The sequence below is a fragment of the Coenobita brevimanus genome, chromosome 36 (assembly GCF_032717465.1).
Source record: "Coenobita brevimanus isolate Jiangsu-jjx chromosome 36, ASM3271746v2, whole genome shotgun sequence".
Classification (NCBI taxonomy): Eukaryota; Metazoa; Arthropoda; class Malacostraca; order Decapoda; family Coenobitidae; genus Coenobita; species Coenobita brevimanus.
The window spans coordinates 3533950-3550787 of NC_136989.1; the positions used below are offsets into that span (position 1 = coordinate 3533950).

General features: G+C 42.5%; 2 protein-coding genes across 2 annotated transcripts; both read right to left on the reverse strand.

Moving 5' to 3' along the window:
• Positions 1-4711: 4711 nt before the first annotated feature.
• LOC145396311 (uncharacterized) lies at positions 4712-6163 on the reverse strand. Its single transcript, XM_080269712.1, has one exon. It carries the CDS (start codon positions 6161-6163, stop codon positions 4712-4714), a length of 1452 nt encoding a protein of 483 aa, XP_080125838.1.
• Positions 6164-15550: 9387 nt separating this feature from the next.
• LOC145396312 (uncharacterized) lies at positions 15551-16138 on the reverse strand. The gene has a single exon (XM_080269713.1). It carries the CDS (start codon positions 16136-16138, stop codon positions 15551-15553), a length of 588 nt encoding a protein of 195 aa, XP_080125839.1.
• Between the last annotated feature and the right edge of the window lie 700 nt (positions 16139-16838).

Below are 16838 nucleotides of genomic sequence, written 5' to 3' on the forward strand. Positions count from 1 at the left end.
ACATACTCTTCACAGCATTCAACAACTTCCCATCTACTCCATATATTCTTAACACTTTCCACAATCCTTGTCTATCCACCCTGTCATATGCTTTCTCCAAATCCATGAAAGCTGCATATAACTTCTTTCCCTTCTCTAGAAACTTCTCCACTAAAGATCTAAGAATGAATATCTGATCTACACAACCTCTTCCCTTCCTAAAGCCTCCCTGTTCTTCTCCAACTAATTTCTCTGTTCTTCTCCAACTAATTTCTCTGTTCTTTCTCTAACTCTGTCAATAAGTATCCTACCATACACTTTTCCTATTATACTAAGAAGACAAATGCCCCTATGATTACCACACACTTCTTTTTCCCCTTTTCCTTTGTACAAGGAAATAATTATACCTGACTTCCAATCCTCCGGGACTCTACCTTCCTCCCAGGCCAATCTGCACATCTTCCACATCCATTCTACTACTATCTCTCTCCCATGCTTCAGCATTTCACCACACACTCCATCAATTCCTGGGGCTTTCCCCGATTTAACTTTCTTCATTGCTGCCACAACTTCTATCCTACTGATTTCTTCCTGTTTTCTCACTTCCCTCCTTCTCCCAGCCATTCCCCAGCCACTTATACTCGCATTACTTCCATCCTCTACGTTCAACAATTCCTTGACGTGTTCTCTCCATCTGCTCACTTTTTCTCCCTTCTCCACTAGTAATCTACCATTTTTATCTTTCACTCCCCTGCTAACCTCACTTCCACCCTGTCTTACTCTTTTCACCTCTTTCCAGAACATTTTCTTATGTTCCCTCCACTTTATACTCAAATTCCTTCCAAATTCCTCAACCACTCTCTTCTTACTTTCTCTTACTAATCTTTTCACCTCTCTCTTCCTCTCTATATATAACTCTCTCTTCCGTCTCTCAACTTCTTCCGCATCCCTGTTTCTCATCCACTAACTATATGCTTTCTTCTTTTGTGCCACAGCCTCTCTCACCTCTTCATTCCACCATGCTGTTCCTTGCATCCCCATTCGTCTTCTCTTCTCCCCACACACCACCTCACATGTCAAATTAATTTATGATATCTTGTCATGTAACTGTAATAATCTCTTGGAATTGGTACAGAATAAAGCTGCTTTAGGGAGAATATACGGCATTATTCACCATGGCACGTAGGCCACAAAGGGCACTACAAATAACTTTGCAAAGCAGAGATCACGGAGATATTCACTGTTGCAGTAGTTTATTCATTATTCAGTGCAATAAATATTCTTAGTTTAGTTTTCAATTTCCTCTAATGTATTCTGAAATTAATATACTATTCTTACCTGAGCGTCTTCCAGATTTAAAAACCATCATTTTATTTCTCCCACCTCTTAGTGTACAGCTTACTTTTTCACATTACTTTATATGGTTCATGGTATTTTGGGGGCTAGTAAGATAAAAGCTTTCCATTTTTAATTCAGTTACAAGTTTACAACTCTTCATTCTCAGTTCTATATTCATTATCTTTTCATTAGGCTGTAAGAATGATGTCAGTTTAAGCTTTCACCAATACAAATATTTTAATTGCTATTTGGTCTGTTATCCAAGGTCATTAGCATATAATGCAATGATATGTACTTTACCATGCACTTTAAATTACATATTCAACTTCACACAGAAGTACTGCCAATGCTAGAATATCCATTAGTATGTGTGTCAGGAAGTCATTGGTTTAATAAATAATTATATACAGTAGTATACATATTTGTTTACTGATTTAATTCTCTAAATATAGCTTTGCATGTGGCTTTAAAATGCTTGCTGGTCACCCCCCCATGTGGGGAGGTGGGAGCAGGGGGACCTCCTAAGTAGCCTATGCCCCCCCCAAGGAAAATTGAAATGACGCCCCTGTTTAATGAGCGATCACATTTTGACCAAAAAACGCAGCTCCCGGCACCCGGCAATGGATCTCCGTAGAATTTTTTGTCCATAGCTATAACTAAAATATATTATAGCAGCGCGAGAGCCCTCTGCAGGAGCAAGTGCGAGGGGCCCGAAAGGCCCACGAGCACTTGTATATGTGTATCTACCTATCTTATCTATTAGTCTGTCTGTCTGTCTCTTAATCTGTCTCTCTGTCCATCTATCCATCAGTCCATCCATCCAGCTATCTCTCGATGTCTCCATATATAAAAGAGTAGGTTTGGATATCATACACAGTACACTCTATAAGAAATTTTTATTTACATTTAAAAAAACACAAGCGGGGGCGTGGGTAAGCGATCATTTCCTATGTACAGAACAGATGAACACAATAAGGGGGGACTGATATGTAAAATTCATTATATATCGCCTAGACATTACATACTCAGAGATGTTATACAATCCTGTGGTATTGTACAGTCGCGAACAAAACTACTGATACAGCTTTTACTCGAACACTTGGCCACTTGAGAGCTTTGGGCTGCAAGGAAGTTGAACATGTCGACATTAATAATTTTCGTAATATCATCATAAATCGCTTGTTAAAAAGAGAAATATAGTGTGAAAATAGCTTTGACATATTTATGAAGTCCATGATGAAGAATGCTATGCTTCAGTTTAGCTGGAAATAAGGAAAATAAGCAATATATCAAACGGTGGACGGTCTTCGATATTGTACTTTCCTTATTTACGGCTAAATCGAAGCGTAACATTGTTCAACAAATATTTGATGTTATACTAAACTTATTTTCTCACATTGCTTTTCCATTTTTAACGCGATATATATTATTATTACGAAAGTTATCAGTGTCGATATTATTAACTGACTTGTAGCCCCAAACTCGCAAGTGACCAATTATGATATGCTTATAAAGTGTTCTGGAAAGCTTGTGGATTCTGGAGATTACACTCCTGGGTTTCAGACGTCATTGTTCACTCACTCGTTATTTATCGTTTGGAAGTGGAGCGATATTTTTGCTGGTGACCGTTCACATGTAGTCTTCCGTTGTCATCATCATAATTCTCGCCATTCCATCACTCAAAACGTCATTACAGGTCTTATAGGTACTGCAGAATCATATACAAATCAAGGCATGTCTCTTTCTCAGTCATACAAAAGCATATTATACTATACATGTTCCATTCTATCAGTCATACACGTACACATACATTTTATAATTTTGTACATATGTAGCTTTCCATAATTTTCGCTTCTTCAACCTTCACAGAGACTCCACTGGAAACACAAAACATGTATGCCTATCCATGTCAAAATTCAACACATGGATATCTAGCCATGTCAAAATATAGCACATATATGCCTATCCATGTCATTTACAGTCAGCCACACGCATATACACTCTGTAAATTGCATAAATCATTTTCCATCACCGTAATCATCACCATCATCACTCCAACACTCAGTACTTATACATAGGCCCTATAGGCAATACAAACGCGTATGAAAATCGTGTTATGCCCTTTTTCTGTCATATACATTCATGTAAACAAACCATAGACCAAGACGGTGCAGATATAATCGTTTTATATCATCATCATCATCATCATTCCCACAACAGACTTGCATCATAGGCCTCACAAACGCGTGTATTATATCAATGGAATCATGCCCATAATTCTGTCATGCCTAGTAGTACACACAATACATTTTCTCTGAGGGCTGGTTATCTTGTGGCCTTATGAGGCTACCCAGCATGTGTTTCTTAACTTACATATATTTTCTTCATTATGGCACGCTATAATTATCTTATACACTATATGGCACGCTCATATTCTCTTATATTGTTCATGAAAATATATATCGATGCTTAAAGAGGTGTAGGTATCATGGTGTTTTGTGCAAAGTAAAAGATGATCCGTTTATAAACTTTACTTTCACTCTTCTTTGCAATTTCTTGTGTTGCAGGGACTGCTTTCAAGGTTATCAGTGTCTCCTCTTCCTCTCCTGCTCTTAGGGCGTACGGTTAGGAAGGTCACTGACACAAATTTACAGATTTATTTCGGATTCTGCTTCGTTATATACTGTATTTTTGTGTCTTATTCTTGCAGTCTGTGTCGATATTGAAAAGACATAAGAAGCAAACAAGGGGATATTAATGAGTAGTTTGAAAAATAAGTCATTAAGAAAGAGGTGTTAGAGAGCCTCCTTACCTGACGAGAATATGGGTCTTTGTCTCACCCACGCCCAGCCCAGCCGAGTGAGCCATCCCCACAACACAGAAGATACACCGAGCTTCGAGTGGATTGGTATTTGCGGACGATCCTGTACAACACCGAGAAGTGCTAGGCAGTCTCTTAAGGCCACAAGAATACAAGCATTATTCTGTTCTAGGCCAACACAAGCGTAAGTAAGACAGTCCAAGGCCGAGATTCACAAAATTACTTACGATAATTTACCCCCTGTACCAACGATTCGTTTCTGCAGGAAGAAAAAGGGACATGAGAAGAGTGGTTCCTTCTCTCGTACTGCTTATAAATACAAAGGATTTCTAACCAAAGGGAATTAATTATAAATGAGATTTGGTATTACAGGAAGAACAGAAGACATGGGGAGGTTCTGTTGTTATCATTCTCTATCCTTCCTCCAAAAACAAGTCTTCATTATGACAGGGAACTGATCGCAAGTCTCTTCGTGAATTCCGGCCCTTGCAGCTCGTAGAGCAAACTGCTACCGTTGTCAGTATCCGTGTATGTGAGTTGCCGGCATTCATCAGTATTTGCATGTATGAAGTGCTAGCAGTCATTAGAATCCGTGTAAATGAAGTTTGCAGTGGAATGTCCAAGGAAGAGGTTGAGTGTGTCATCCTCTTCAGCAAAGGCTGAGGCAAGATGGTCGAGTTCCTCCTTGAAAGGTTCATCCCCTAGCAGGCTTTCTAGTTCCACAGCCGTCGTTAGAACGCTATCACAATCTGACACCGACCCACACACAGAAAAGTCACTGGAGGCCATTGAAAAGACCGGAGAACTGTCACCTACAGGAACTGAGGTGGATATTGTGGAGGTGGCGCCAGAGAGGGGGCTTGGGGGCGCCGACCCCTCACTTAGGAAGGCTGAGTCGCAGCACGAGGAATCACTGAAATGTCGAGTGCTTCTTGGGAACTCCAACAACTCGTCAGTCCTCACCAGGGGAATGTCCAGGTCCTGTAGGGTGTTTGTAGTGTGAAGCACGTCACTGGGAGTGCTTTGAGGGAGGGATGTGCAGGGTGTGGTTTGTATCTGACGTGGCGTGAAGGGTTTGGCGCCCACCAGAGGCTCGGGTATGCTTTGACCTGGAATGGAAGGTGGGCCACAGGGGGTGAGGGCCAAGAGTTGCTGGTGGGGCTGTGGTGCCGTGCTTAAGGGCAGAGAATTAGGCTCCAGGCGGGGTAGCTTGGCCTGCCGGGGCCCCAGGTAGCTGCTATCCATCCGTGGCCGCTTCACCGTCATAGATATCATCAGCGGTTCGTTGTCTGCATGTCTGCCAAGTCTATGTGGTGGAGTCTGTAGGGCCACGTTTTTGAGGGTGATGTACGCCCCATTACTTGTGGCTATGCTTGACGTCCTGCACACTTTCATCTTACTTTTGGACTTGCTGGGTCGTTTGGTTGTCGTCACCAGCTTCCCACCTACTGTGTTTTTATTTTTCATATAATTCGCTTTTGTGACGGCGATAGAGGGACACTTTGTCTGCTTAACGACCTTGTTAGATGCCTTGATATTTACACTACACTTATTGTTTTTATTTACTCTACTGACCTGCTCTATGTTAGTTTTTATGACATGCCCGGCACAGTGCTCTGGTCTGGCTATGTGCGCATTCTCCAGGCACCAAAGTTCCCTCACGTCCTCTATATCCATGGCTCCAAAGCTGCAGTCATCGTTCAGCACTTCAGCGAGAGCATTTATATAATTAACAGCCAGCCTCAGCACCGTGATCTTTGTCAGCTTCTCTGCGTCAGCCCCAGAGAGGTCTGGAATGGCTCTCTGCAGCATGATGAAAGCGTCGTTAATCTCCTTCATTCTGTTTCTCTCTCGGGCGTTGGCTGTCTTGCGCCGGTATTTGCTCAGTGGAGGAGGCTTCTGTTTCTCTTTGGGCTCTCTACAACGCGCTTTGGCTCTATTTTTCTCCGACTCTATTCTCTTTATGATCGATTTAGTCCTCAAGGCGTACTTGCCCCCGGTCTTAGCGTCCATATTCAATTCCATGTGAATTTTTCCAGTTCAGAACAACACAGTATAGCGTCATATTGTAATCAGGCAACCTGTGGGCAACACTATTTGTTTCTTGATCTCACTAATTAAATGTAAGTAAAAAAACAAAAACAAAAACACTTCCCGGGTGTGTTCTGGTGCCTTCCAGGTGGTTACACACGAAAACACCGGGAGTGAGAGTGAGAGGAGGAAGAGGGAGCAGCGTAGGCTCTCGACGATGTAATGTTTGCATTCGGTTGTTTGTCTAAGCTATCGGCTCGACCATCCCTCTCACCTCTTCCTTCTCTTCCTTTTTCAGTTTCTCTTCCTCCTCTTCCTCCTCTACCTTTTTCACTTTTTCTTCCTTCTCTTCCTTCCTTCCTTTTTCACTTTCTCTTCCTCCTCTTCCTTTTTCACTTTCTCTTCCTCCTCTTCCTTTTTCACTTTCTGTTCCTCCTCTTCTACCCCTTGGGAACAGACTTTCAGCCCTGAGCACTGGCAAATCGCCGCCAAGATATATGTTCCTCACGTGTTTATTAATATTTTTGTAGAGTGTAAGTTTACCAGGTTGTTCTCAGGACATCACACTTAAGAGCATTATTTTTCTTTTTTCATACTTTTCTCTGCATTTCTTTACGCTTTTACAATATTTTTCACGCTTTTTTCGTGGACGACACTTTTGCTTGAAGAGTCCATAAGTCACGCCAATGTATGTGACAAGAGTGATTTACTTAGAGGCTCCAGGAGTGTCCATTTTGAGATAATTTATGAAAGCACATTGAGTTTTAGTTGATGCCTAACCCTCACCTTACACAAAATAATTTTCCGACACACACAGAGCTAAGAAATATGCAGTGAATTTACCTTAACAGTCTGGGGCCTCGATGTGTATGTATGTGTGGGTTTTGTGCGGTGTAAACTTTTATAGATTTGTATTTAAAGTGGACTTGTAGATAAAACTATAGACTGTGGACTTGTTTTTGTGGCTGGAGGTGTGTGTATATTTGTCAGATGTCTAGTTAAAAGGATATATGGAATTCTGTTAAAAGTAGAGTTGTGGCAGAAGTGGATTTTTAAAAATGTCTCGGAACACTGGACCTGTTATGGAAACTAATGGCTGGAGGTTTTGTGTATGTTGCTACTGTCTGAAAGTAGATATATGGATTAGTGTTAAAAAAATGAGCTTTCGGATTGTTATTCCTGTTTTTCTAAGTTTATTAAGGATTAATGTGTGACAGTATGGTTTTTATATTGATCCTTGGATTGCTGATGGAGGTGGATTAAAATAAGGAATTTGTGTTGGATATGGTTTTTGTTAAAGTGGATTCTTGGGTTTATGTTGGGGATGGTTCTGTGTTGAAAGTTGTGTGTGAGGTTCTAAAGGAAGTGATGTTATGTTCTTGTGCTGGAAATGGTTTTATTTCACAATGGAGTCGAGGATTTCTGTTGAGGGTGACTTTATCTCTGTGGTTAAGAGAGAGAGGGAGAGAGGGGGGGGGTTTGTGTGGGTGTGTGTTTACGAGGTGACTCTGTGTCGTGTTGTGAGGTTAAGTTAGATTAGTTAAGGTTGGGTTAGGTTCGGTTAAGAGTATTGGAGATAATTTTAACTCACAGTTGTGTATATGATTTCTATTGTAGATGGAATTATATCAGTGGTCAAGAGTTGGTGTGTGGCCTTACTAGGTGACTCAGTGTTGTTAGGTTAGGTTAGGTTAAGAGTGTTGGAAGTTAAAAGTAGATGGGTTTATGTTTGGGGTGAAGAGGGGGAGACAGATGGTGTGTGCATGTGTGGGCCTACTAGGTGGCTGGGTGTGGTGGGTGGCTGGTTGTACAGGGTGGCTGGGTGTAGTGTTCCCAGGTGTCTGTGTTCAACTCCTTAGGCTTCTGTTAGGGCCTCTGAGACATGGGAGTTTAGCATGTGGGAACAGTTACTTTAATACCCGTGTTATGGGCCCGGCCAGCCTGTAACAAGACCCCTCTACACTTGAGATACCCCTCCTGAAATATCTTGTAATGACGCTCCTTAGGCATGCATTTATTCCCTCTTGTTAACCCTTGGTGATGGAGCGATTACACGCCTCCCCGTAATATGTACCTCCTTTAATGGGTGTACTTATGGACCTAAAAGTACATTACATTAGGATAATTTAAGCACAGTACATCTATAAAATGGCTCTCTTGTAGCTGCTTATAAGTATATTACATAAACTCTTGTATAGTACGCTAGTTTAGCTTAAAGTACGTAATGTGAGTGTTCTTAAGGCCACCTGAAGTTACAGCACACCAGTATAACCACAGTACATGAAATTACCCTAAAATGTACAGTCTAGCACAGTACATAAATGTAGTCTTTAAGAAATCAGTCTTAAAAGGTAGTTCCATAAAGCTTGTTACCATAATATGACAAAGCCGCCCACCACACTGTCATTTAGCTGAGCCTCTTTCTCTTCCTCCCAATCCCCGTGAAATGCGATTATGACGGAGCCCCACTGATCACAATCTTCACGCTCCTTCCTCATCAACCCTGCTCCTTCCCCGGGGTGTTCTTTTTCGCAGGATGTACGAGGTTGGTGGTAACAGGGGTGAGCGGGGTAGGATGAAGGACTTATCGGGGCTTATCAGTGGCTGGGTAGCGACTCGGTTGGGATAAAGGAGCCACCCCGCTAGGCCACGACAAAGCCTGTGGTGGGTCGGGGCTGAGGTCGGTATGAGAGAGAGAGAAACGGGGAGAGAGAGAGAGAGAGAGGAGGGGGGGGGGAGAGAGAGGAAGTGGGGATGGAGAGTTTGTAGCAAGCCTCTAATCCCGTCTGTTTGTGGTAAGATATAGATCACCATGTGCAGGGATTATGACAAAATAAATGGGATGTTTCAGTTCAGTAAAAGTCCCTTTGACGGAGGGGAACATGGGTGGCTCTGGTGATGGTGATGGAGGTGTTGGTTGTGTGGTCTCATTATGTGATTTTTGCTACGAAGGAATTAGGGAGCCAAAGGATATGGAATGTGGCTGCAGGTCCTTTCCTTCCCTTTCCTTTCTTTCCCTCCTTTCCTTTCCTTTCGGTTACGTGGGTTTACTATTTCCTTAAGGCTTCTGTATTTCACTGTTATTCACTATAGCTTGTTTGTTAAAGGTCCAGTTTCCATATGAGTCAAAGTGAAGTGACAAACAGAGAATCTAGTTCAGTGTTATCAGTGGACCATTTTTGCTTGAGTCTATTTTTTACGTTAGCACTCAATCTAGTTTGCTTGTAATGTGTCTAGTGCCTATATGACTTAGGATAAAAGCACGTAAAAGCCTAGCAGTTGTATGATTTGGGAAGGCACGTAAATGTCTTGCAGGTGTATGAGAAGGCACGTATTTATCAAGCATCTGTATGAGAAGGCACGTAAATGTCTAGCATCTGTATGAGAAGGCACATAAATGTCTTGTAGTATGACTTAGATAAACGGCACGAAGAGAGAGTCCCAAACATAACTCAAGGCCATGAATGTTTAGGAATACTTGGCCCTGTGAGGCTGGTCTGGACGCAATGGGGGTGCGTGGAGAGGTGGAGGTGGAGCATTAGTCGGATGGGGGCAAGGTTGCACCGCCTAGGAGCCCCGCTGTGAAGGTACTGCCACGCCACACGCTGATGACACTTCCTCACACAGTCACACGGATCCTTACCATCTCCACCAACAACAGTGCACAGGCGCGTGTTTCCACTCGTATGAATCTTATGCTGTTTCGTGTTTTAGCCAGAGCACTTCTCAATTCTCATTTTTTGGGGGGTTTTACTTAATTACCATTTCTGTCTCAGTTATTCTTTATTTTGGAGTTCTTTTTATCTTAGCTCACTCGTATTTCTCCTCTGCTGTCACTTCTCTTAGTGTGTTTCAGTTTTTGGTTTAGTCACCACTCTTTTCCACTTGTATGTCTCTGTTGCTGTCACTTATTGAAGCTGGATCCTCTTTGTTATGAAATCCAAATCTCTTTTACACTTATACACATAATCTTTAGTATTTATCTGGCCTATCACTTTTGCGAGTGGATTCTTCTGTCCTTATTAAGACTGTGATTCTCTTATCTGCCACTTTTTAGGTCTCGATTCTACTGCATTTAAAGATAATATTTGTGGTTCTGTGAGGGGTAGAGTGACTGCAATTTTCAGTTCGATTCTCTTGTCTTCAGAGCTAAATCAATGAAGCGTATAGTGGTCGCAAATTCCAGTTCTTGGGGCGGATAGTGAAGTACCTTTTTCCAACTTGATATTCTTGTCTTTAAAGCTAACTATTTTTCACATTAGTTCTGTTCTGAGTTCTTAAATCTTGCTGGACGTGGACTTGTTACAGTAATTAAGGCAATGAGTTTGTAAAGCTATGTATGTTTTTCAGCCATGTGTTGTCTTTAAAGCTGTGTGTATTCCAGTGATCTTGTCTTCCTTAAAGCTTATATGTTTTCCAGCTTGAACCTTTTCTCTCTAAAGGTATTCGATTCTGTTGGACGGGGACTGGTAGCATCCCTTCCGTCACAGATACGGAGTGTGGTGGTCGGGGTGGAGGTGGAGGAAGGGGGAAGGGAGACTGAGGGAGAGAAGGGGGGTGGGAGAAGGGTAGGGGAGGTTGAAGGGGAGAGGAGGGTAGTAGGAGGACTGAGGAAGGGGGAAGGAGGAGGGTAGGGGGCAGTGGTCGTGCCTGAACCTGCCCGTGGGATCTGTTGAAATGGTCTCCCTCTTTAACGAACCGCACCACAACAACGACGCACCGCAAGACCTTGAGAGAGAGAGAGAGAGAGAGAGAGAGAGAGAGAGAGAGAGAGAGAGAGAGAGAGGAGCAGTGGTGGTAGCGGAGCCTGTTTTCTTGCTCACCTGATAAAGCAGTTAATAATAAAAACGAAGTCGAATATTAAGCACGTGTATAATTCACTTATCTAGTCATTTATAGTTCAAGAGATAAAGAATTCTGTTATCAAATCGAGTGGGACGCTAACTCACTTATCACTCATTTATCACTCACATCTTCACTCGATGAAGCACTGACTCTTCAGGTAAACTGGGATATTCAACGGATTTGGAGTTCGTTTGATAAAGCACTTATTTATCTCCTCATTTATCGTTTACTGAATATATCTTTTAGTTATCAGAGTGCAGTATGTATAGACCAGGATTAAACTCACTTGTCCATGTTCAAGATAATTCATTTAGCCATCAAATTAGGTGGATATTAGACTATTATTGGCTTTTGTTTTCAGGGTATGTGTAGGGAAAGAAACTGACAACTCAAGGTTCACTTGATAAGGCACTTAGTTATCAAAGCAAGTGGATCATTAAACGTACACTTACTTTTAGTTCACAATATTTGAGTAGAACTAGACTCACTTATTAGACTCACTTATCTCAGTCCACTTGATAATCCACGTAGTTTTTCAAATCGAGTGGAGCAATAACCACTTCTCATTGCTCACTGGATCAAGTTCTTCGTTATCAGGTGACGTGAAGCCTAAGATCAAAGGCGCTTATTTCTTATCTGATAGTGTCCACGAGTTTGATAGCACAGTCTTTCCTATATGTAAAAAATTGAGATCGAAATATATTGGTTAAAGCTTCAAAGTGGTTATATTATCATTTCCAGTTCAGTAGTCGTTCCTGAAGTGGTCGTGGTGACTTAGGGGTCGTGTTAGATGCAGCTGAGTTGTTAAGTGAAGAGGTAGGTAGCTGGTCGTGATAGTATGAAGCGTGGTGTGAGGTGAAGCCAAGTCGTTGTGGTCGTAGTATGAAGGGGTTGCGGGTACTGGTGGTCGTGATGACGTGGGATGTCGTTTTGGGTGCAGCTGGGTCGACGTGGGATGCAGCTGAGTCGTTGTTGTCGTCCTGTCGTGCGAGGAGGTAGGTGCAGCTGGTCGTGGTAGCTTGAGTAGTCGTGAGAGGCAGATGAAGTCGGTGATGGGTACAGCTGGTCGTAGATCGTTGCTTAAGGGGGTCGTGGAGGACGTGCAGCTGAGTCGTCTTGTCGTGGACGGAGGTAGATGCAGCTGCCTCGACTGGAATATAAAGGAAGGAGGAGCAGTTAATTTGCCGATGAGTACACCTGGTCGTGGAGACTTGGGATGACTTATAGCTGGTCGTAGTAGGTTGTGAGGTCGTAGGAGGTCGTGCAGCTGAGTCGTCTTGTCGTTCTGGCTTGGTTGGGGCATGGGTGAAGCGACGAGACGAGACTAGAGACTGTGAGAGAGGGTGGCTTCTGGCTCAGCTCCAAGATACTGAGACAAACTGGCATCTGAAAGGAGAGCATAGAAGAGCATAAGACACACGGCGAAGGTGAAAGAGAGAGAGAGAGAGAGAGAGAGAGTGTGTGTGTGTGTGTGTAGTAGTAGTAGTAGTAGTAGTAGTAGTAGTAATAGTTGTAGTATGTGGTGTGGTCGTGTAAACAGTGAGAGTTGTGATGCACGGAGATTTTGATAATGATCTCTTACAGGTAATAGATATACAAACTGTAACAAGTGATAGGTAGAAAGAAAGCTGGACTGACATAAGAAGCGACAGATCACTTACTGCATCTGCTAATTATAATCAGTAGTGTAATATACTTATGGCAACTGGAGAACAATATGGCAATCAGTAGCCTGGTCACGTCATAGCCCTAAGCACGGACCCACGGCACAGACACTAGCATCAAAATATTGCCCATATTACTAATAAGTCCAAATACTCGTAAGAACACTTTCTGTATAGGTTTTCCCTAATATTCCAGCTTCCCCTCCACCCCCCCACAAAAAAAAATCACGGCATTTTAATTTTTTTTTTTTTTTTTTTTTTTTTCAGAATATTAGTCGAACTACGAACAAACCTGATTCCATATTTCCTTTTTTTTTTTTTTTTTTTTTTTCGGTTTTCAGTTCAGCCAACTTCTTTTCTAAAATTTACTTTGCAGTTTTCTTCCTCTTTCCAGACTGATACAAAAAGTATGATAAAACTATGGGCAGTCATAAAACATTCAGTTCCAGAAGGTCATATTTATTTTAATCCTGCTGGTCTACAGTATCTCCTAACGATTTGTTCAGGTTAAAGGTGGACTTTATGGACTGGTGGGGTCGGGGGTCAGGTACATCCTTCATGAACCCCATCACAAACAGACCGATTCCCCAAACTGAAAACTGTCGTCCTGGAGCAGCCACCTAAGAATGACGTCCTCATTCTGAAGGGACTGAGGTTCAAATAATCACTCGGGCAGCTCTGACAATTTCTTTTGTTTTTCTAGTTTTCTTTCCCTGTAAAAATCCATGAAAGTTTTTTTTACCCTTTTTCTCAGCAGCATCAAAATATTGCCCAAGTTACGTACAAAAATAGAGTCCATATATTCACAAGGTCAGTATTTTCCTATATTTTTTTCTAATGAATGTTACTATGAATATATACTTTCCGTCAATACTAGATTTTTTTCTTAATTTTGCCTCACCACCATCAAAATATTGAATATAATACGGAAAAACCTAAGGCCCATTTATTCATACGGTCTGTCATTTCCGACTTATTTCTACCATATACCATTTGCTACAGAAAATTTTCATTATAGTTATTGTTCAGAACATTTTCCTCACCTTTTCCTGACTGCATTTGGTGATTTGTGGGCAGGGGAGGAGCCTTATGTTTTGCCTTCCTTTTACTGATATAAAAAATAGGTACATAGTTTGACCCTACGCTATAGCACACAGCCTCATAGGGATCAATAGGACTGTCTCTGTTTTTCTTTCCGTATGCTGTCACTTTTTCTGACAGTAGATAGCATACTGTAGTCATAGCTACCCAACACACAATCCCGGTTCAGTACATTTGATTGTGTTCGCCAGCCTTTTCTCACAAGCAGATAACGTAGATATGTTACACCCTGGAAAATCCAAACACAATTCATGAGGTATGTTTCTGGTCTCTTTTTTTTTTTTTTTAAACTCCTTCAACCCGAGAATGGTATTCTTATTACAATCTTGCCTCATCCACACGATTTATTTTCAGCTTAGGAAAGAACGTACAGAAAAACTTACTGAAGGCCATATCTAACCTATTTTGTTTGCAGAGTCTGACCTAAACTGAATATCATTATTTGGAGATAGCAGAGATGAAAGTACGTTGTCCTAATGAACGGGTGAATATCTTTTCTCACATATGAGATAGATACCAACTCCATATCCTGCTACTCACAACTCAGTCTCAAAAGGATCATGTAGGCCTGCTTTTGTCTGCTTTCCATTGTACAATCGGGGTCAGAAGTTCGCCTATTATTGCACCGAATCAGCATCACACTTGCAGCATGTCAGTCACTTTCCTCTTCCATGCATCATAACTGTGAGAGTCATCTATAGACAGAGACATACCAAGCTTCTTTCACCTCAGGCATATTAAATTTTCTCATTTTAGGAATATTAACCAGAAGAGGTGAGAAATTGAAGTGAAATATTTGGCAAACTTTCCTCACCGACCGTACTACCTCGTACTGGGATTCATACAATCACAAAAATAATACAAACCGCATATTTTTGTAGCTAATATTGATAACGTACAGGTTTACCCTATTCACACGCGACAGAATTTTTTAAATTTTCTGTTATAGCTATTACTGGCCGTCATGAGGCCTCAATATTTGGTAAACCGGAAGGACTGTTGTTTTTGTTGGTAATATTGATGGCTTACAATCAAAATAAGTTTTTTCGCATTTAATATAGTTCTTAGTGTCCATTTCTTGTTACTAACAGCCTAATATTACGAAACATATGGCATATGCAGAATTTTTTCATTATCATACAAATTACTTACATTTTATTCATGAAACCACATGCTCCACATGCGACTTGGTTTTCACATATCAGTAACGTCACTCAGTGTTCAACAGTAACAAATACATGGCACACTTTAGTTGAAGTGCTCACAGACGATAAAAGTCTTTAAAAGTTCCATTTCCATCACTAGGAATCATTGTCGTCATCATCATCATTATCCTGTTCCTAGTAGCATAGGTTAGGGGGGTGAGAATTATTATACACAGTATTTGGCATGGCGAACGGACAGGCAATGTTGCTGTAGACAGATGACACACATGTCCGTATTGATGGAGTACAGTACGATATAATTATGCACTTGATATATCTTCAAGTCAGGCTGTGTTGATGATAATGGCTGGTGAAGGTATAGACGCTGTACATATCTTAAACACAATCAACTTTTTTCCAATAATGTCATTGCAAGGCAATCTCAGAGGTGAAATGGAGCTGCGGTGGAGTGTGCTGCAGCTATGAGAGGGTGTGGTGGTGGTGTGGTGGAGTTTCAGTAGGGTGTGCTGTAGTGTGTTGAAGGTATGGTGGGATGTGGTGGAGTGTGCGTGACTGCATGGTTGAGTGCAGTATACTGTGTGGGAGGTGTGGTGGGATGTGGAAGTTCAGGTGAGGAGCAACATGCCCTTTCCTTCCCCCTCCAGCAACAAGTGGAGTGGGTCTTGGAAAGGTAAGGGGGGAAGGTCATAGAACACATCCAAAGGGTCGTCCAAAAAAGTGGGGGTGTCGAAGAGCAGGTCGTTCAGGTCAGTTGGGGAGTCTAGGGACGGGAGGCAGGGTGAGGCAGGCCGAGGCAGGAAGGGTGAAGCTGGGTGAGACAGGTTGTGTGAGGTAGGGTGAGGGTCAGCATCGAGAACCTCACTGAGAACCCTGATATAGTCCACGGCCAGGCGCAGTGTTGTGATCTTGGTCATGATGGACGGGGTGCTGGCCGCCTCTACCTCCACAGGCTCGGGAAGCACCTGTCGCAGAGTATCGAAGGCCTTGTTGATCTCCATCAAGCGGTGTCGCTCCCTGGCATTGGTTGTCTTTCTGCGGTATTTTGACAGCGGCACTGATCGCGATTTGGCCATAGCTCCCCTTGGGGTCTTGGCCACCTCCTGCTGCAGCCTTTTCACCACCCTGCGAGGCCGCAACCTATATTTCTCCCCGTCCCGCGTCGCACATTGGTCTAAGCTCTCGCACCGTACCATCATGCAGGGTCACTCCATACACCAATATAGAAATCACCACACCATTCCACTGATTACACCTCCAGTTTTTGGAGTCACTGGAGTTTGTTGCCTAGATCAATACTTATTGCACCGTCGAGGTCACCAGTTTTAATTTCCTAGATAATTTTTTATTGCAATGTCCAAGACATTTGGGACTGTTACTCTTGGATAATTTCTTACTGTATTATTATAGGGAGCTGGAAAAGAGTCTCACAGGAAAATATTTGCCTATGCATGCCCGTGTCATTCATACGCATGGAAACCGTGCATGAGAAGAGCCAAGGAGTCGCATGCTGGTGCCTCACCCCTAATAGGCGAGGAATTAGATGAGAGTGGTAGGGTGAGATGAGGAATGCTTGTGTCCCGAATGCTGCTGGCAGGTTAACCCTTCTCCCCTGCCACTTCCTCTTCCGATGGAAATATGTTCCCAAATTAGGAAGATTCTCTTCTGCTTCTTCCAACGACAGCTCCTTGGAAAAACCTCACTTCCTGCATGTACCTCAACCTCACACAGGTATTCTAATAGCAGGTGTGAGGTTTGGTCAGGTGGTTTTTGCGGTAGAGGAGATGGGGAACTGTGGCACGTGAACTCCGACGCAAGAGATAGAGCGGTACACACCCTCTTTGGCCAGCCGCCCGAGCAACACTGAGGACCAGTTCACCTGTTGCCCCCTCCAGG